This window comes from Alosa pseudoharengus, unplaced genomic scaffold, assembly GCF_046254945.1.
Source record: "Alosa pseudoharengus isolate Yale_2024_CS ecotype anadromous, Long Island Sound unplaced genomic scaffold, YU_APseudo_1.1 YU_APseudo_1.1_scf_20, whole genome shotgun sequence".
NCBI classification, from domain to species: domain Eukaryota; kingdom Metazoa; phylum Chordata; class Actinopteri; order Clupeiformes; family Clupeidae; genus Alosa; species Alosa pseudoharengus.
Window position 1 is genome coordinate 35357673 of NW_027468664.1, and position 22931 is coordinate 35380603.

General features: G+C 39.3%; 1 protein-coding gene across 1 annotated transcript in view; it reads left to right on the forward strand.

Annotated features, from left to right (window-relative positions):
• Window positions 1–5588: 5588 nt before the first annotated feature.
• The window catches only part of dmd (dystrophin), a 541017-nt gene continuing 523674 nt past the window's right edge, over window positions 5589–22931 (forward strand). The window contains exon 1 of the mRNA XM_076297170.1: window positions 5589–5677. Coding sequence (XP_076153285.1) covers window positions 5599–5677 — 79 coding nt within the window. The 5' untranslated portion in view covers window positions 5589–5598. The remainder of the gene's footprint in view (window positions 5678–22931) is intronic.

Below are 22931 nucleotides of genomic sequence, written 5' to 3' on the forward strand. Positions count from 1 at the left end.
ACTTATGCCTAACTATATTTAGAAGATTTTTACAGAGGGGTTTGTTGATATATTATTCCTAGCCTGACTTGCATGACATTTTATGCCTAAAAACATGGCAATTTTTTTAAGGCTATTGACAGCATATTCTGATTTTCTGTTATTCTGTTATTCTGATAACAATAGTAGATATCCAGGGGCGGACTGGGATAAAAAATCGGCCCTGGCATATTTGGCCCAAGCGGCCCTCAAATCAGTCGGGCACACCTAATTAAATACAAAATCTTTGCATTACCCTTAAATATGCATATATTTTCAACTGCACTGAAAGTGATGTAGGCCTCATTGGCTACCACTCTGACTGATCAGAGGTAGCCATGGAGCACATGATCTCCATATTCAAGTAGGCTATACAAGCAATTATTAAAGAGTTTCTGCTTGAATCATTTCAAATTATTCAATAGGCTACATTTAAACTATACAATGCTCAACTGACAGCAGCACCAAACAGTTACTGAAGCCTATGTTTAAGGAGCTAAATTTCCTAGATTGTCGTAGACATTAATCACTGTAGGACAATAGGAAATAAACAGGGCTGTTGCTGGAAATATTTTATTCCTGTAGGCTATACTACCTACCTACATTGCTGGTACATTTTGGAACAGTATAGCTATATTAACTAATTATCTTTAATGTCTTCCAGTAGCCTATCATATAGGTCACTGTATATATAGCTTAGTTGGCTTGTGCATGAATATGACTTGATGTTTTGTAGCCTACATTTCCGTCAGTCTACAGTCTTTTAGCCCATCTTTACCATGATAACCCTTCCAAGATAGAACCCTTTGGACCCTCTACTTTGAGAAACCAACCACCACTCATGCCATCGATGTTGAATTTTGGGCGTCTGGACACTGATCAATCTGACCAACAATTAACATCGATTTGACACTCTTTTGCTGTCCGGGTTTGCAAATCATTCATTTAGAACATTTAAGTTGCGCTATTTGTTATTATAATCACAGCACGGCCTTACTATCATTACCATATCATTACATTATCGCAATTAATAATCATCATAATCATCATCGTCAGCATGGCATGTCACACTTAGCCTACCTGCTCCACCACTGAGTTCTTATCATGTAGCCTCAACTAGGCTCCACCACCTGCTCACTGTCCCTCTGCTCTGTATGCTTTCTTACATCCTCGTTCAAACTCAAACTTCAACATGTTGCTGACATATGCCTACTTGCAATATTGTATTTTTGAAGCTTCTACATTGGTGTTACTTTTGCACTATTGCCACTACCGGCACCCGCCACAATTTCGTGTAGGCAGCTTCGATTAACTTTTGATGCGCTCACAAAATCCTGGCTCTGAGCCAAAATGCGAGGGGTGGGGCCTGACGTGAGCTGTTTTTGGATCAGTCGAGTGTCAATATGGAAATGTAACCAATGGGCCGCTGATTGTCCTTCCTTTGGGCCGATCGTTGGCCAAAATTATTTAATTATATAGCCTATTCTATCGAAAAGGTGCGTCAGCCCACCGGGAAAATGCCCGGTATGCCAGATGGCCAGTCCGCCCATGTAGATATCCATAAATCCCTCTGTAATTTTTCCCCCATCTAATATCTAAACATAATTTTAAAGCTGCACTGCAAAAAACTGCTTATCTAACAAAATCTAACCAAGTGTTATTAATCTTATATCAAGATAAGAAAAACTAGTTGGTATTGTTTTCAGTATAAAGAGACTTACCTAGCTCTTTCTTGTGAAATCATTTGACTTAATTTAAAAAAATAATTCACTTATTTTAAGACATCTTATCTTGAAAACAAGCAAATTTGTCTGCCAGTGCGTTAAGCAAATTTGTCCTAAAAACAAGCAAATTTGTCTGCCAGTGCGTTGAGCAAATTTGTCTTGATAAGACTCCTTAAAATAAGTTAAAGTCTTCTTAAATTAAGTCAAAATGATCTTTTGAGAGGGCTCTAGGTAAGTCTTTTCATACTAAAAACTAGATTTTAGATTTTTAGTTTTTAATCTTAATAAGATCAATAACACTTGGTTAGAATTCATTTTTTGCAGTGTGGCTGTATCCAATGCTCAGTTTTCGTGTTTTAAAATGTATGCAAATTAGTCCATATTTAATTAGATCATACCTAATTTGCATATGTAAACATTAAATTACAGAAAACTTGTAATACATTTTTTTCTCACATTAATGTAAGTAATCAACTGGGGAAGTTTCATAGTGATATCTGCTTGTTAAAATGTTTACCCTATTCACCTGTAGTGTCTCGCCTTAACCAACTTTATTGTAAGGGTCCTATGGGGAGTGGTTCATATTGGGATAGGCAAAAGCACAGTTTGATAACAATTAGTTAAATAAGGATAGAAGGAAGTTTATTGTCACATGCATATAGTTACTGGAAGTAAGAAATGCAGTGAAATTATGTCTGGTGTCAGCCTATTTGTGCATTTATGGGGGGGGGTAAAAAGTGCAGTAGAAGAGGGGTTTAGTAGATTAAGTGGCAAGGGCTGCATAAAAAAGGTGGGGGAGGATTGGGGAGGGGGGGCACCAACAAAGAGCACATAAGAGCATGTCATTAACTTTTATATTAACATATAGTTTGTAAATAAACATTTAAAATGTAAATGATGTAAGAAATAACTGTTAATTAGTGCCAAAAAGACATTTAGTTAACTATTAACAAATATTAATAAAATATTAGTTAATCAATTGTTTTCTATTTGTTAAAACATTAGCATACAGATTTTATGTAAACAACTAATATTTAATAATGATGAAAAAAACTATTAACTTGTGCCAAATAGATATTTTAGTAACAATTAACAAATATTAACAAAGGGTTAGGTAATGGCTAGTTTGCTATTTATTATGGCACCTTATTATAAAGTGTTACCCATAACTCTGCTTGTCACTTGTATATAAAAGAGAAAAGAGTCATTTACATTATTGCAGTGACTCTGAGATTATCAGTAAAACATTTATAATACAACATGTTTGTGTCTACAACTTACAGTGTATTTAAAAGTTAATGAATTAAATTTAAAAAATTAAATGAAATGCAGTTCCACACACAGGAAGACATCCTATATTTTCCAGGGTATCCAAAAAGTGTGTATTATTTTGTATTGCATCATATTTGCTTTTTATTTAAATGAAAACAACCCAATGACCTCAATTGTCGTTTTCCGGTGAGGGTATCCCAAAGTTCAGTGCTATATGGTGCAATGGTGCAATGGTGCAAACTCAATCATCTTCAACTCAACACTTCAAAGACCAAGGATGTGGTGGTGGATTTCCGCAGGTCTAAGCCCACTCTGCTACCAGTCCACATTGATGGGGTCAATGTGGAGGTGGTTAGCACCTACAAGTATCTGGGTCTCCACGTGGACAATAAACTGGACTGGTCAGCCAACACTGATGCACTCTACAAGAAAGGGCAGAGCAGGCTGTACTTCCTGAGGAGGCTGGCGGTCCTTCAATGTGTGCAGCAAGCTCCTCAGGATGTTCTACCAGTCTGTTGTTGCCAGCGTCCTCTTCTATGCAGTAGTATGTTGGGGAGGAAGCACAAGGAAGAAGGATGCGGGGCGAATTGACAGGCTGGTAAGGAAAGCTGGCTCTGTAGTGGGAGCTGAACTGGAGTGCATCACTTCACTATCTGACAAAAGGACCCTGAACAAACTGATCAACATCTTGGACAATGAGTGTCACCCACTCCACAGCACTATTGTTAAGCAGAAGAGCCTGATCAGCTGGAGACTTCGCTCACTGCCTTGCCCAACAGACAGGCTGAGAAAGTCATTTGTCCCCAGGGCCATTGAACTGTTCAATGCTTCACTTAAGGGAAGAGGAGAGATAGACTGTCTGCCTCTTCACCCCCTCCATGTTTGGATACTGTCTGTCCACTAGCCACTTTTACCACTGTCTTTCTGCCTCACTGTTTGCGTGCTATATTAGCACATATGCATAATCCCTCCCTCCATGCCACAGTCGAACTGTGGCCACACTTATACCTTTTCTTAAAATAGTTAAATATATAGATATATAGACTTTACTTTACTTTATTTCTGCATTGTTGCACTGTTAGACTTACTCATTTGCACTATCACCATGACCACTATCACCATGACACTCATTCACACAGAGCACCTTACCTTACCTTACTATGCACAGAGAATCACAGGCTCAGTCCCTGCCTCAGTCATTGCAAGCGCCTCTGATTGATTAATCACAACTATGTGGATACTGTTTTTAGAATTGATTTAGATTAAGTGTTAGTTAGTATAATTTGTATTTTAGTATATTTAGCATATTCTTTATCTTCTACTGTCCTTATTGCTTAGTTGTGTTTTTATATTATATACTTTAATTACTCTTTCTGCTGTTAAAGAATGTGTTTGTGTTGTCTGTATGCTGCTGAGACCTTGAATTTCCCCTGGGGATCAATAAAGTATCTATCTATCTATCTATCTATCTATCTATCTATCTATCTATCTATCTATATCAAACTCTACACACTCACAGTAATTTACTCTATTGTATGATGTAGTGGGAGTGGACATGGTCCAGTTAGGAAAAAAATGGAAAAGGTCTAAGTCCTTCGTAGCCATAGTGATTAGTAAATAAGGGGGATTGGCTCTTTAAGTTCTGCATTTCCAATACCTTACTCTCCCTCTCTCTCTCTCTCTCTCTCTCTCTGTCCCTGTCCATTCCACATCACTCCATAAAAATTCCAAAACTTTTCTAAAAAGAAATGCTTTCTGAACAAGCAGGAACAACTGGAAGTAGTGTTTTATTTTTTTTCTTAAAATATTTCCAGGTGATGATCATGTGTATGGTTTGGATATTAGTTTCACAATTAAAGTTAGAATGATCAGAAGTGTCATTAAAGTTTTTTTTAAAATGGCATGTACCAGAAACCTGACACCCAACTGTAGAGACCAACAGGGGCATTAGTCTCTGTGCTCTGAAAGAAAAGACAGATATCAAAAACTGGAATGAAAACAGAAGGATTTTGCTTGATATGGTTTTCTTGCATTACTGGCTGATGCATAATCAGCAGTATGATTTCAATATTATTGTGAAACTGCATTACATGAAGAGTTGTTCCTCACTTTATAATGTTAGCAAAGGTTTGGAGAAGCAGTTGAGTCTTCTGAAAAATAATGTTCCCAACCTACCAACTCCCATTGGCCTTTATTTTAAGCATCCACAACACTTACTTCCAATATCTCTCTCACAGTTTTTGCCAAGACAACATATTTTTTAATATATTTTTTTTTTTCAGTAGATTGCTTGTGCAGTTTTCTCTTATTACAACTCCTGTCTGTAATAGTGTGGCATACCAGGCTGCCTGTCAGTCCAGGCCCTGAATTCTATTTTGAGGTAAGTGTATGCCATCACCTGTTCAAATGTGTCTGGAAGTTGTGACATACAAACACCCCACCACAGAGCCTGCATAATGCCTTTGGGTGTGTAGTCCACTCTGCCTCTACAGCAACGGATGACTAGCAGTGAACATTTTCTTTGGTTCTTTTTCTTTGAACTCCTCACAGTTGTACTGAATCATAGGACTAGAAAGGAACAACTATGGCTGAGGCAGTACACTTTGATGATCAGCGTGACATGCCAGATGATGAATTTGGGGATATTATTAAAACTCGCACAGGTATGTCTTCACTTGAATTATACTAACTTCATGCTCATTATATTGCTCATGTTTTGAGTTGTTCTTGATCCATTGCGTCTTTATTATTATTTTAATTGTCTGGAATATACTTGAGCCATCTATTACTGGTTACCATGGGCAGCATATAACAGCTGTTGTGTCATATTTCAGTAGCCTAAGTTTGACATGCACTAACATCCTACTCTGAAGAGGAAATGGTATGATTTGTGGTTAAGCACATGTGATTCTGGTTGTTTCTAAAATAGCTTGCTAGACAATGTGCAAGGCGAGGTTGATCCTGGAATCCGATATAGTCTAGGATAGGGGAGGCTATTTTATTTTCTCTGTGCCACATTCTGTCTCAAATTATTTATTCTGAACTCAACTCAACATGCCTTGTTTGGTCGGTCGCAACTTCTAAGGACATTTTATTCCTGTCACACACAATTTCTGTATTGCACTTTGAAATAGACTGTCAATCCACTTATGGTAACAAACATCTGTTGAGGGAAGTGTATAAATAAATAGGAATACTTTGGGTTCTTTTACTTAGGCCTAACTGTCATCATGGCAACTTGTGAATGTTTTCTTTTTCCATCATTCCTAATTCTTGGCATTATAATTTTACATGAGCATTTTAAAATTGTTAATACTAATTCAATTACTATGCAAAATAAGTTTGTCAATTTAATACCATGCCCATGATCTTACACGCAATCAAAGGTGGGTCAGCAGACAAGGAAGTTCTCAGTAATTGAATTCCTTTCAAGTTACACCACTTCAGTGAACTTATCCTATCATGTTAAAAGGTGATACTAATTACTCAACTGGATTTATGCTTGATTGTACCCTGTGTCATGCGCAATTATTGACATCATTGCCTTTTCCCACTGCATGATTTGTTTGTAGTGTGCCTTGCTCACATTAGGCCTGATATATTTTATATATAAGTATATTTTTTGGGCTTTTTTGCCTTTATTTGGACAGGACAGTAGAGAGTGACAGGAAGCAAGTGGGAGAGAGAGATGGGGTGGGATCGGGAAATGACCGCAGGTCGGATTCGAACCTGGGTCCCCGTGGGCACTCGGACCCGCATATGGTACTGGTGCCTTCTGCACCACAGCGCCCCCTCGCTATGTAATGATGGTTAATAGAATTTTTTTGTTTGTTTTACTTTTTATTCCTGGTTATTCGTAATTATATTGTTAATAGCCTATGTATGTTGTAAAAGTATGTTGGTGATTAGCTAGCATTAAACAGTGTTGATACAACAATACAGATAACCGTACAAAAGTATCAACAAAAAAACTTGATAACACAAGTACCAGTATACACTGGAAGGGACATTTGTTAGTTTTATGTATTTCAAGTTGATTTGAATCATACCTTCGAAGATGTTAATTTAGTGTGTCTTGTCAAGAATGAGTCAATGTCAAAGTTTCATGACCTTCATGTTATGCCGGTTTTTGTAATACCATGTTGTAACCACATGTTGCCAGATACTTAATTGTCCCAAAGAAGGAATGGGATCTCAGCAGTGGCGTAACTATAGTAGGTGCAGCAAGTGCAGTCGCACCAGGGCCCGTGACCTCCCGGGGCCCGTCGCTACCCCCGCCCTGCCTCCTTTTTTTGAAAACGTTAGAGCACGGAGAGTGAAGCGTCACTTTGACGAACTATCGGAAGATGAGCGCTTAACCGATGCAGAGAGATTTAATGCAACTCTGGACATCATAATCAGTCAGCTCTCCCAAAGATTTGCAAGTATGCGGGAAACTTGTCATGTGTTTGAGTCTTTACGTCCTGACCCTTCAACTTGCAGGTGATGATGAACTGCTTGAAAAGGCAAGACGTTTGACAGACCATTATAGCAGGGACATTGCACCGACATTCCCAACACAACTCCTCTCATTCAGGTCTTGCTTTAAAGCAGAGATTTCACAGAAGTCATCTATTTTTCAACTTGCCATAATGCTGGTGGTAGATTATGACAGTGTAACATCCACATTCGGGGAAGTGTGTACTGCTCTCATGTTGTTTCTGACATTGCCTGTGACTGTGGCAACAGCTGAGCGATCTTTTTCCAAACTCAAACTTATTAAGACCTACCTAAGGAGCAGCATGGGGCAGGAGAGGCTCAGTGGGTTAGCTATCCTGTGTATTGAAAATACGAGAGCCAGCATTAAATATTGGGAACATCGTTGACGATTTTGCACAACGAAAGGCTCGTAAGATGGCCTTCTTCTAATGGCCTAATTCACGCATATTGGGGATTGTATGCATATGAATGATTTTATTTGGTTTCTGCACGGTTAAATAAGTTAGGCTACATTAAGTTTTGTTTCTGCGCAGTGCGAGTTTATAAGCAAGCAATCTACGCTTGCAGTTTCAGCAGAGGGTTGAAGAGGCGCATTGAGCGCATTGAGTGTTCCCATAAATCCATGCGAGTTGATGTTAATGCAGTAGCCAAATATTAGATTACCCTGGCCTGAGTGCAGGCTGTTAATAAAATAATTTTTAATGTTTTCACATGTAATGGGTCCTATGTAGTCGTGTGTTTTTTATTTGAAATTGTAATCTGTAACTACTAAACTACTTCGGTGCCTCAGGCCCTTTGCATAAACAATTGAAGTCACCCTTAATGTGTATTGCATGTATCAGAGCTAATTCATCCTGGGCCAAAGTATGTCGGTATGAGGCCTGGGTAGCGCTCTCGCACCTGGGCCCACCATTTGCTCGTTACGCCACTGGATCTCAGACCCATCTTCAGAGATGGGGAAGTAAAGAAGTACAAATACTTTGTTACTGTACTCAAGTAGATTTGTTTCAGATACTGTATTTTTACTTAAACTATCTATTTTTGAGGCGACTTTTTACTTTTACTCCTTACATTTTATAACGAATATCAGTACTTTCTACTCCTTACATTTTACAAAACTGGCTCGTTACTTTAGTTTCAAATAATTTCAGTGGAGTTACCGTTATTATTTTCTGCGTCATCAATAGCGGATGGGAATATACATTGCACTTGACGCACCACTACAAGATGACTCAACAGATTTGGGCGGCATTCATTCGCAGCAAATCATTGCAGCTTGATGGCAGTAACGTTAACGTTAGCACATAGTAGTATGTCTCAATTAAATTTAGTCAAAAATGCCCTCCTCTTCTCCTCGCCGTTGGTGCTTCCCTAACTTCTAGCTGCTTAGCAATAAGTAGATGCAGCATTGGGTCTTGAACAGGGATGTAGTGGAGGCTAAACGTAAGTAAATGCGGTTTACCCACCTCTGAAATTTCAGAAATAGTTTATCCACCTCTTATTAGAGTTTATCCACCTCTCAAAAGAGTTTATTCACCAATTACAACTGTTAACATTTAAAAATCACACTGTATTATCCACAATAACAATATTTATAAAATAAACACTCTATGAACCACTTAATGCGACTTGTATTGTTATAAACATTGGACAATAACCTCCACCATCATCAAACATGTTCTGAATGCCTTTTCTAAACCTCTGATACAGCATGGCACAGTCCACCTTACCACCTGATCAGAGAATTCATAGTTTACCCACCTCTTATTTTACCACTTCATTCCTGGTCTTGAAATATTCACAGGAATCCATAGGAATTAAATATTCATGTTGTTTTATCCAATATTAGTTGTGCAGATGTTATGGTTATGGTTATGGGATTTTGCAGACGCCTTTGTCCAAAGCGACACACAAATACAAAAACAACATAATATTTAAAATATAACAGGGAACAGATTAGAATGTATAATAATGAGTATAATATAATGTATAATAAGGTGAATAGCAATAATAAACAACAATGTCAATTCAATCAATAGTGTGTAATTATTTCATTTTGTGTAGAACATTTTTGTTCCATTTTGCATATTCCATTCCATTCTATATCAGAACCTGACATACAATCCAAATAGTCTACAAGAAACCTCAGAAATGCATACTTTTATTGTCAGTATGCATTTTGGGTAACCAAAAGTCCTATGGGGAGTTTACATAGGGCATTACAAAATGCATGAGCATACCTTGGCAAATAATGGTCTAAAGTACTCATTTTTCATTCTATATTGATCTACTTTTGCACACAGCTTTGCAAGACCTGGTGCTAGGGCTCAGTTGTGTTTCTAAAATCATATCAAGTGACCCTAGAGGGCTGAAATGTCCGCAGCATTTGATGGTAGGCCAAAATAACACACTGCCCTCTGAAGTAGGCAGTGCAATGTTGGGGGGGAAAGCCTAGAAATGGCCCAACAGGTTATGGGAAGATTTAAAAAGAGAGACTGGCACTCTTGCACTCTAGTAACATTTGTGTGGTCCAGGTACCGTTGCATAAAAAAATGGTTGTCATTCACAAGACTACTTTTACTTTAAGTACATTTCCAAGCATGTACTTTGTTACTTTTACTTGAATAAAGTTAAATCAGTAAAGAAAGATGCGTTCTTCAAATTTGGAATAACGCCCAGACAGAAACACAAAGGATCTGAGTTTGGCTGCAATATAGGTAGCGGGAAGCTACGTCAATATGTGAATAAACCAATCACATACAACCAGTGTTAAATTCTGATCTATCTATCTATCTTTTATTAAGTAACTTCGGCCTGACTCCTCTTTGTGTGTCTGACTTCGCTCTGGTCACAGTGTGCATGCACTGTCGGCAAAATACGCTGCCAAACTCACACCCGGAAAGTATCTTGGTTTTGCAGTTGAGGGAAAGGTGTGGGAGTTCACAGTCCCCCTGTGAATTATTTTTTAACTGAACATTCTCAAAGCTCTAGCCCCCCTGAAATAGGACAGCAGCTGCATATTACATTTTTTGGATGGTTAGATGCTGATGGCATAATCTCCAACAATTCTAAAACAGCACCTAACGACCACACTTTGTCTTTTCAGCTTACAAGTGAACTGGGAAAAATACGCACTCACGCTTACCCAATAGCTGGCTTTCGCTGGCCTCAACCTAGACTCCAGACAAATGATAGCCAAGCTACCATCCAAAAGACAGGCGGATGTAAGGGGCATGCATAGCCCAGTTTCAAGAAATGATGCATAGTCAGTGTACACAATGCCTAAGACTGCTGGGTCTACTCATCAGATGGGTAATTACCACACCTTCTCTCCACAGCTCGGGAGCCATGTATGAGGAATAAACAGTCAGCGGTGTGTGGACGAGAAGCGCCCACATCAACATGCTGAAACTATAGACAGTATTTCACACACTTAAAGACTGTTTGCTTCATTGCAAAATGCGGACTACAGGCGCATTATCCCAGTAATTCTCTGTGTGTCACTGCACACTCAGTAAACTCTGCTGTGCTGTATTGTTGATTTATTCACTGCCAATGCAAAAGTATATGGGCACTCCCCTAGTGGTCTCAGTGTCAGATGTGTTTGTGACAGAGGCGAATGTTTGTACTATGTCAAGCCAACGATGCCACTATTACCTCTAGTTCTTGCACGTTTTAAGATAAAACTGCTGCTTAGTAATAGTGGCGTTTTTGCAGTTTTTACGCGCTTTTTCCGTGATTAGAGGCGACTCTAATCGCAGTGAAACTGCACTGCTTAACGGCGCACTGAAACTATTCAAGAGCGGTGTATAATATGCCGTTGTATACGCTCTTTACGCTGTTGTTGTGTGTACAAAGCGGCATCATATAATAAACACTGCAAATGTGTAACAACCTTTACATTTTGGTTGTGTTAACTGAAACGCACAAGGGGTTCTTTTGTAAGTTAGTCTAATCAACTTTGCAGCAACTGTGCTTACCAACATAGGGATAGACCTGTATTTTTTCAGACTACATAAAATGTGAGTGCAAACACATGGTTTTACCTACAAAGGGTTACACATCAATATCAGTGGGCAAATTAAAATAAAAATCACTGCGAAAATGTTTCTTCCTAAGTGAGATTCGAACCTGCCACCCAAAAGCCTATTCACAGACAGGAGCTTTATCCACTACACTATCAAGTCTTATGGAAACCTGAACTCACCTATTTAATTAACCACCTATTCAACGGTTTGGTTCAGGGAAACCTGCACATGAAATGAAACTTGTTAAACTCACCTCAGCATGTCTTTTGCAATCATTTAACCGGTCATGGGCAATGCTAAAATCACTGTTACAAACAGTGCAGCGTGCAAGACTTTCATTATGTTTTACCCTTATGAGATACTTTTGTGTAGTCTGATGTGAAATGGGTCTTATGTTCCTTTTTTGGGGCACTCTGCCTCTGCCATGATGCTCCTGTTCCTAGATACACTGAACTGAATAATTTGGTTCCGGAGAAAAGACCCCACCCACACTGAAAACGGATTGGTTGATTTAGCGAAACAGTCCAATCAGGATGCTCTCCGTCTTGCTTTCGTTAATAGACCTCTGAAGTGCGCCTAAGACCTGCCATCTTTTGATTAAGTCCACAGATGCCCCTTTCATGTGCCGAAATTAATTTTAAAAAAAGGTTGACATTCATAGGAGATATTCAGGTGTGAAAATTGCTATTTTTTGGTAGGCTATTTGCCAAAAGGCATGGGACAAAGTGAACACATGCAGTCCTGGACTGACTACACGCCTTGTAACTCGTAACTTGTACGTTTTAATCTAACCTTGGATGATGGCAAGAATTTAGGGCTGTGCAAACAATCACAAAAATAGTATAATCGAGATTTTTTTTAATTTGATTTGATTTATTTTGGATTTGACAGACAACATAATCCAAAGGATAACATGTTAAAAGTGTTAACACTTATTTCCAACATGGTCCTTGGTGTTAGGACATTTAACACATGACATAAGACCTATTTCAGGACAAAGACAATAACATTTAATACAAATCATCCAAGGTTCAGGAGCATTTTAAAATCAGAGAATCACTGATCACATAAAATAATCCATCTACTCTAATTTAAAAAGATCTGTTACTCTATTCCATAACAATGCCTTTACCTGAAAAAACTCCTCTGGTATTTAGAAATTTGAGGGGAAAGGGCAGATTATTCCACAATATCTATAGAAAAAAGCACTTCTGGTTGCATTGTTGACTCTGGGCACTTTACAAGAACGGACACTGGCCCTAGTATTGTGATTATGCTGTGTATGAACCATTTCTGTACGAGTGTGTAAATATTTGGGAGCAGAGCCATTTATGACATTAAACATATGATTCAATTTTAACTGCTCAACTCTAACATGTACTGGCAGCAGTCCTACCCTTTTAAAGGCATCTCTAGCAATATGAGTCAGGGGGGGTGGTGCATTTAATAGGTAGCGGATAACATCATTTTGAATCACTTTGAATCATCTTTTTTTTAAGTTTAACTGATAACCCACAGTACCAGGCAGAACATGCATAATCAAAATGACATTGAATCAGTGATACAACCAGTAATTTCTTGATAGAAAAATCTAGATGCCTTGTCCTGTGATACAGGAATTTCAATTTACCGGCACACTTAGATGATCACTAAATGTTTGATTCTTTTAATGTTGTCATCAGTTAACTGTGCTTGTGATTGAAGTATGCCGTACAGTTGTGAACACTTGCAAATTGTGGTAGGGCGCGGAGAAAGGCACTGATTACCCGATGACCTGCAGGTTTGATAAATAGCACGTAAACTGAAGATCCACTGAGTTCGCTTTCTGCGGTTTGTCCATGGCGCTGATAACAATATGTTCGCAAATGTATGTACATCTGGCCCTCAGTGTAGACGACCTCAACTCAATAAGCTAATAGCCTATAACTGTAATTCAGTCAAAAAATGCGTCATGAAGTTATGAACTAGTTAACTAGTGACAGCCAAAATGCTCACTAGTTAACTAGTAAGGCCCAAATTCTCTCTAGTTAACTAGTTCATATGTTTCATATCTTACTAGTTAACTAGTAATGCTCAGCATGTTCACTAGTTAACTAGTGGACACTGAAATGTGCACTAGTTAACTAGTTTAAAGACTTCTATATTTTACTAGTCAACTAGTAAGGTACAAAAATGTTTACTAGCTGACTACTGAATGTCAAATTCCCACTTGTTAACTTCTATGTAATTTGGCCAGCCGCTTGGGCATTTATTCTGATATCTTGATATCAGGCCAACATGCAAGCCATTTTTGTCAACTACCCAGACGGCACACATAAATCTTACCGATGTCGGGCCGATGAATGCCGTTATAGTCTAGAAGACATCACATAGGAAGCATTTGCTCATTGGCAAGACATCGCCGAGATGTCGGCAAATCATCGAAAACGACAATGAGCCAATGTTTCAACGACTCATCGTTTGCTCATTGGCAAGACATCGCCGGGATGTCGGTAAATAATCAAAAACGACAATGAGCCAATGTTTCAACGACTCATCAAAGCTATGCCCACCCCTGGCTTATACGACCTTTATTTATTTAGGTCGGAATTTGAGATTGCACATTTTACACTAGGCTATAAATTATTAGATCTATAAAGACACAAGAAAGATGCCAGAAATAGTTTCAACACTTCAACACTTTCATCTTTAATGTCTACTAGAGGCCTGCGCGGGACAGATTTTCCAGTCCCGCGCCCGCCCGCTCCAGCAGTGTTCAGTCCCGCTCCCGCCCGCTCCCGCAAAGAATTATGATTTTCAGTCCCGCTCCCGCCCGCAACTGTAATACATTGTCCCGCTCCCGCCCGCAATTCCCGCATGATTCCGACGTTCACCTACTGCTCAAGACAGTTATTGACATTGGTTTGAGGAATTAAACACGCTGCGCTAAGCTGAGCGCATCACTGACGGATCCTTCTCCAAAGTGCATGAAGCGCCTTCGGTGGCACCAGCTGCTTAGGTTTCACAGCAATACCCAGCAAACCTACCAATTTAATCTACAGTGATATTAAGAATAATACATTCTTTATATGCTTCATTACGTTTACATAAGAAATAAAAATATAAGAAGTGATGTTATAATTTTAAACACCGCATAATGCCCTGCCCCCTCGAGCATTTGAGCATAGCCAGCTCACATTACAATTGATTTAGGCTTAAATGCAAACAAGTGAAATGGAGAAAATATTAGCCTACCTTTTCTGAATCCAGAATATTGAAAATATAACATAATCTTAATTATTATTATTTAGGCAAAGGGCAGCTGATTTCCTTCTGCGTCATACACGAGTGAGAATGACTTCCAAATATCTGATTTCAAAACTTTCGATTTTTTCACGGTGAATGTACCTCTCTTTAGACCAGCACTTATTTCTGAAGCATTGTGTGTTGTTTCGCTAGAGGAGCTCTGCTCTTCTGCCATGATCGGAGAGCAGAACGGAAGAGCCAGAATACGGAAGAGCAGAACGGAATCGGAAATGTGTGCGAGATTACACATCTGCAAATCTACATTCAAAAATGTTTATTAATAGATAGGCTACCAAATATAATATCCAGCACATTGTGTTATATATATGATATACATTGACCAATAGGTAATTTATGATTTTATTTTACATTTTAAAACACTTTTTTAATTCGCGGGACTGCCGCTTATCACTGCTCCCGCCCGCACCCGCGCTGTGCGCTCTCCCTCCCGCCCGCTCCCGCAAGGAGCTTTCAATATTTGTCCCGCGTCGCACTGCTTTGCGTTGGGTCCCGCGAGTCCCGCGGGACTCCCGCGGGAGTGCAGGGCTCTAATGTCTACCCTTACCGATTGCTGTTAATGCATTTTCATAGATGCAGAGAACCACTACCGAGCTCGGAGAAATAGATTTCAAACCCATTCATTACCTCAGCTGATATTTCAATCAAGCAGATGCGAGCTAATGCCGTTACTTGGCTAGCGCGCTAACGCCGGCCAAAACAAGAACTCTGGAAGTGACTAGAGAAAGTTGGGACTGAAACGTAGCCTACATAGACCTCTCCAGAATAAGTCCCGCCTCCGTAACTTCCGTATCCATCCAACTTCCGGGCGTGGATTGTCTATGGGGAATAACATGGCGTTTCGAAATATCATACCGGTAAAACATCTGTAGGTAGCGAAGTTGAAAAAGCCGGTGGGCAGATTGGCCTACACACTTCTGCCATATAGTTTCCACTGGATTTTTTGATTTTCGGTGCCGTTTGAGTAGTATATTTTTGATTGTCGGTGCCGTTTAAGTAGTATACTATAGACTATACTACTCAAACGGCACCGAAAATCAAAAAATCCAGTGGAAACTAGATGGCAGAAGTGTGTAGGCCAATCTGCCCAGCAGCTTTTTCTACTTTGTCACCAACAGAGTTTGACAGGTACGATCTTTCAAAACGCCATGTTATTTCCCATAGACAATCCACGCCCGGAAGTTGGATGGATACGGAAGTTAGGAGGCGGGATATATTCTGGAGAGGTCTATTTGCTTTGGGAACTTCGGCTGATGCATCTGTGCATTTCCTCTGTGCAAAGTGTTATGATGACACGACCAGCAGGTTAGCTCAGCCAAGACAGTAACGTTAGCCTAGCTCCCACTCCTCTCCATACAAAAACGACAGCCTTTCCTGGGTGAAGTCTCACGGTCAAATAATAACTTGCTATTCTTACACCCAAGCATATTGCTGTCCTTGTACCGGTATTCATGGATGCTGTAGTGTTAACATTTCGCCATAGCCGCTAGCTAGGTTTAACATATTTTCCAGTGTTAGCTCAACTAGCTAACGTGAATTAGTTCACAACGAAGTTGTAATTACCCCAAAACAGCTCTTTATAAAGTAATGTACACCAAGTTATGGCTTAGCCTAGCAGGCAAATATATAAACAGTCATACAATTGACACAATGCCTATTTTCTGACAATTTACATGAGTGAATTTACCAACCTGAAAATCGCTGATCCAGGAGGCTGATCTGACGTGCCTGGCTGCCTGCTACACACGCAAAAAAAAGAACAGATAGGGCGGGATCTGCGTTGGGTAGTAGGAACGATCAAAAGCCAACATACATGGAAGCTGGGATAAAAAAAAAAACATAGCGGGATCTGCTTTGGGTAGTAGGAACGATCAAAAGCCAACATACATGGAAGCTGGGGTAAAAAAAACAGATAGCGGGATCTGCTTTGGGTAGTAGGAACGATCAAAAGCCAACATACATGGAAGCGACTTCAGGCCGATACCCCTGCGACATTATTATATGGGAGGATTCCATGCTGATCTGAAACCGACATCGGGCAGATGTATGTGTGCTGTCTGGGTAGTTAACAGGGAAACCCCATGCTTTAACAAGTGAGCTCTTAGTGATCCACACCAAAGATTCAAGGGACCGATTTTAATATTATTCTTTGTTTATTGTTGCTAGGCAACCACAGACATAAATGTATCCATTCAGTCACGCTTTTCTGATTAATAACTGAAAAACAAAAGATTGTACACATTAACTGCACATGGTTTCAAAAGTAATTAAAAGCTCAAAGATCAAGAAAAAAACATGCACTTCTAAGGGAATTGAACCCTGGTCTCCCACATGAACCCTGGTCTCTATGGAAAGCCGATTGAGCATTTATTCTGATATCTTGATATCAGGCATAATTTTCATGTACATGTAAGCCATTTTTGTCAACTAGTTAACTAGTGAGCCATGATTCTGTGAACTAGTTAACTAGTGACAGCCAAAATGCTCACTAGTTAACTAGTAAGGCCCAAATTCTCTCTAGTTAACTAGGTCATATGTTTCATATCTTACTAGTTAACTAGTAATGCTCAGCATGTTCACTAGTTAACTAGTGGACATTGCAATGTGCACTAGTTAACTAGTTTAAAGACTTCTATATATTACTAGTCAACTAGTAAGGTACAAAAATGTTTACTAGCTGACTACTGAATGTCAAATTCCCACTTGTTAACTTCTATGTAATTTGGCCAGCCGCTTAAGCATTTATTCTGATATCTTGATATCAGGCCAACATGCAAGCCATTTTTGTCAACTATGTTTAACTTTGTTAACTAGTGAGCCATGTTTGTGCACACTAGTTAACTAGTGACAGCATAAATGCCCACTAGTTAACTAGTGAACACATTTTAGCTTCACTAGTTAACTAGTGAGAGCCAGAAATGTCCACTAGTTAACTAGTAAAGGCCAAAATGCATACCAGTCAGCTAGTTGAAGGCTTTTGGGTCTCACTAGTTAACTAGTTGCAGTAGGTCAATGTCACTAGTTAACTAGTACCATAAATGGCTTACTAGCTAGCTAGGTGATGGCAGTAGTCTCACTAGTTAACTAGTTGATGCATCCTTTGTCCAAACTAGTTAACTAGTGAGGTCATAAATGTATACTAGTAAACTAGTTCAAGACAAAATTCACACTAGTCAACTAGTGGCGCAGAATTCAAATTAGGAGGTGGAAAATTCTAGAAATTGAGGCTTTCTATTGGCTCCCTATGTCCAAATAGAACATGACAACCAATCACAGCGCAGAATTTCACAAAATCCCACCCACAACATTTGCATGTGGCACACAAGTTAACATGCTGGCCAAAGGAACTTTAACTAGTAAACTAGTGGCTTCAATGTGACACTTACATGTAAACTAGTGAAGGCAGAACTGCTCACTAGTTAACTAGTGAAGACACAAATGCCCACTGGTTAACTAGTGAGGTCTAAAAAGTGTCACTAGTTTACTAGTGTGCCACAAAATGCCCACTAGTTAACTAGTGAAGGCCATTCTAGCCCCACTAGTTAACTAGTGAGATGCCAAAACGCTCACTTGTTAACATGTAAAGGCCAAAATGCCCACTAGTTTACTAGTGAGGGTGTTGTGGGCCTTACTAGTTAACTAGTGGCATGCATATTTTGTTCACTAGTTAACTAGTTACACCTAAAAACACAAACAAGCTGACCGTTTTTGTCCACTAGTTAACTAGTGGAACAATTTAAGTCTTACTAGTTTGCATGTGTGGCAGTGAAGCAGCTCACTAGTTAACTAGTGCCTGAAACGATCATTATGCATATTCTAATGAGAGGGTGGGTAGAAGACTCCTATTGGGTATCATGTAAGAATCCTACCCAGTCTATATGTAAATTTACTGTTCATAGCCTCGCGATCAGGTCCTGATGGGTGCCCCTAGTGGCTAAAGTGACACACTGCTCTGCAACGGTACTTCAGTATAGATAGTAAAGCAGAGCCTGCAGTATGCAGTATCTCATATTCTGTCAAAATGTTTTTTAATAATAACAGGGAAACCCCATGCAAGGGATCGATTTTAATATTATTCTTTGTTTATTGTTGCTAGGCAACCACAGACATGTATCCATTCAGTCGCGCTTTTCTGATTAATAACTGAAAAACAAAAGATTGTACACATTAACTGCACACATTAACTGCACATGGTTTCAAAAGTAATTAAAAGCTCAAGAAAAAAACTTCATGCACTTCTAAGGAATCAAACCCTGGTCTCCCACATGATCTCCTGCTGCTTAAGCACTTGAGCTAGACTTGCCACATCAGCAATGCTATCATCAATGTTCATGTTACTGAAACGTTTCGTTGCTAGGCAACCATATACAAATGCCTCCAGTTTTATCGCGATTTTCAGACTAATAACTGAAAAACTAAAGATTGTAGACATTAACTGAACGAAGATTATAGCAATACACCACAACTTTTGTTATCAAAACATATTTTTATGCCCAAACGATCTTAGTTTATAAAAGTTTGCTCTTAGAACAGCCTGGATAAAGTCAGCCATGTTTTCTAGGTTTCTGAGTCCTAAATGGACCAATCAAAATCCTTGTTCCGCCTTCATTTGCATGTAAGTGCGACATTGCGCACTAGTTAACTAGTGGGACAATGTTACGTCCCACTAGTTAACTAGTTGCACAAAATGCAAGCTGTTTGTGTATTTATTCAAATTCCACTAGTTTACTAGTGTGAATGGCATTTTTCTCCTGCTAGTTCATTATGGACAGTGTTTTGTCCTCACTAGCTAACATGTAAGGCTCAAAATGCCCTCTATAAGCTAGTGAAAGGCATTAATAATGCAGATATGCTCACTAGTTAACTAGTGAGCATGTCCTGTTCCATTACTAGTAAACTAGTAAGGCCAAACATGTCAACTAGTTAACTAGTGAAGGCCAATGTGTCACTAGTTAACTAGTAAGAGTACCTTTTGCATTACTAGTAAACTAGATAGCTCAAAAAACAGCCACTAGTGTGTGTCTTGTGCGCACTAGTTAACTAGTGAGCTGCTTTACTGTCACACATGCAAACTAGTGAGACTTAAATTGTTCCACTAGTTAACTAGTGGACAAAAACGGTCAGCTTGTTTGTGTTTTAGGTGTAACTAGTTAACTAGTGAACAAAATATGCATGGCACTAGTTAACTAGTAAGCCCCACAACACCCTCACTAGTAAACTAGTGGGCATTTTGGCCTTTACATGTTAACATGTGAGCGTTTTGGCATCTCACTAGTTAACTAGTGGGGCTGCAATGGCCTTCACTAGTTAACTAGTGGGCATTTTGGGGCACACTAGTAAACTAGTGAAACTTTTTGCACCTCACTAGTTAACTAGTCGAATGGAAATTGCCATGACTAGTTCACTAGTGGGTGTTTTGGTGCACACTAGTAAACTAGTGACACTTTTTAGACCTCACTAGTTAACTAGTGGGCATTTGTGTCTTCACTAGTTAACTAGTGAGCAGTTCTGCCTTCACTAGTTTACATGTAAGTGTCACACTGAAGCCACTAGTTTACTAGCTAGAGTTCCTTTGGCCAGCATGTTAACTTGTGTGCCACATGCAAATGTTGTGGGTGGGATTTCGTGAAATTCTGCACTGTGATTGGTTGTCATGTTCTATTTGGACATAGGGAGCCAATAGAAAGCCTCAATTTCCAGAATTCTCCGCCTCCTAATTTGAATTCTGCGCCACTAGTTGACTAGTGTGAATTTTGTCTTGAACTAGTTTACTAGTATACATTTATGACCTCACTAGTTAACTAGTTTGAACAAATGATGCATCAACTAGTTAACTAGTGAGCCTGCTGCCATCACCTAGCTAGCTAGTAAGCCATTTATGGTTCACTAGTTAACTAGTGACATTGACCTACTGCAACTAGTTAACTAGTGAGGTGTTTTGCCTTCACTAGTAAACATGTGCACATTTTTGGCTGTCACTAGTTAACTAGTGAGACCCAAAAGCCTTCAACTAGCTGACTGGTATGCATTTTGGCCTTTACTAGTTAACTAGTAGACATTTCTGGCTCTCACTAGTTAACTAGTGAAGCTAAAATGTGTTGACTAGTTAACTAGTGAGCCTTTTGGCTCCCACTAGTTAACTAGTGTGCCTATTTTGGCCCTCACTAGTTAACTAGTTCACACAAACATGGCTCACTAGTTAACTATTTGACAAAAATGGCTTACATGTACATGACAATTATGCCTGATATCAAGATATCAGAATTAATGCTCAATCGGCTTTCCATAGCCTTCACTAGTTTACATGTAAGTGTCACACTGAAGCCACTAGTTTACTAGCTAGAGTACCTTTGGCCAGCATGTTAACTTGTGTGCCACATGCAAATGTTGTGGGTGGGATTTCGTGAAATTCTGTACTGTGATTGGTTGTCATGTTCTATTTGGACATAGAAAGCCAATAGAAAGCCTCAATTTCCAGAATTCTCCACCTCCTAATTTGAATTCTGCGCCACTAGTTGACTAGTGTGAATTTTGTCTTGAACTAGTTTACTAGTATACATTTATGACCTCACTAGTTAACTAGTTTGGGCAAATGATGCATCAACTAGTTAACTAGTGAGCCTGCTGCCATCACCTAGCTAGCTAGTAAGCCATTTATGGTTCACTAGTTAACTAGTGACATTGACCTACTCCAACTAGTTAACTAGTGATGTGTTTTGCCTTTACTAGTAAACATGTGCACATTTTTGGCTGTCACTTGTTAATTAGTGAGACCCAAAAGCCTTCAACTAGCTGACTGGTATGCATTTTGGAATTTTACTAGTTAACTAGTAGACATTTCTTGCTCTCACTAGTTAACTAGTAAAGCTAAAATGTGTTGACTAGTTAACTAGTGAGCCTTTTCGCTCCCACTAGTTAACTAGTGTGCATATTTTGGCCCTCACTAGTTAAAGGAACCATATGTAAGATTGTGGCCATAACTGGTACTACAATCACTTTCAAATTACTTTAGAGCGGTGTATCCCCTCCCCCTCCCCTCTGACTGGCAGAACTGGCAACCCGGATGTCGAAACACTACTGACTTCATGATTAGTAGATAGGTGGTGGGTGGCGCATCAGGCCAAAATATAACATGACAACATCAGTTGAGGGCTGCAACTTCACTTTTTAAATTACAATATCCTGGCCGGACTACTGTCAGTGATATAAGTATTTGAAATGAACATGATTTCTTAATGTCTAGCGACATATCAGGGCCATTTTATGATTTATTGAAATACATTTCTTACATACGGTTCCTTTAACTAGTTCACACAAACATGGCTCACTAGTTAACTAGTTGACAAAAATGGCTTACATGTACATGACAATTATGCCTGATATCAGAATAAATGCTCAATCGGCTTGCCATACCGCTCCGTCCGGCATCTTTTGTCTTTTTGTTATGATTCTTGTTTTGTGGAGCACTTTGTGTTGCACTCTGTGCATGTTAAATACGCTATAAAAATAAAATTGATTTGACTTGATTTGATATAGAAGCCAAAAAGACTGAGAATTCTACCGGAAATGTTAATGAAGACAAAGGAGTGAATGGCTGCAAGCTGAAGCGAGCCGGGTGTTCACGAAGGCGAAGTACTGATGTGGTACATAAAAATTTTGCTAGAAATGTGGAGAATGCAATGCAATCAAGCATTTTGGGCGATGTCGAGGCACACACCGGCAGCAGAGCAAATGCTCGGCAAGGCTCTCCAAGAGAGCGAGAGAGAAAAAAAGATGCACGTTTAAAAGAACGTGCGAACTTTGAGCGACGCTATACTAAGGAAGCTACCCTTATTTTAGAGACTGTTCACATGCCTTTCTTAACCAGTATGGACATTTAATCTAGATGACCAGACATCCCGATTTTGAGTTGCGTGTCCCGAGCCTTTTGGGACGCTAAAATGTCCCGGTTTACACCAACCACTATTAAAGTGTGGTCTTATTATAGCCCGATCATTAACTAAACCCATGTAGAAAGACTATAGCCTAAAGCGGCTGGGGTATGATTTCGATGATGTGTGTGCGTGCACATGTGTGTCAGTCAATCGTAACAGTCTGCATAATCTTT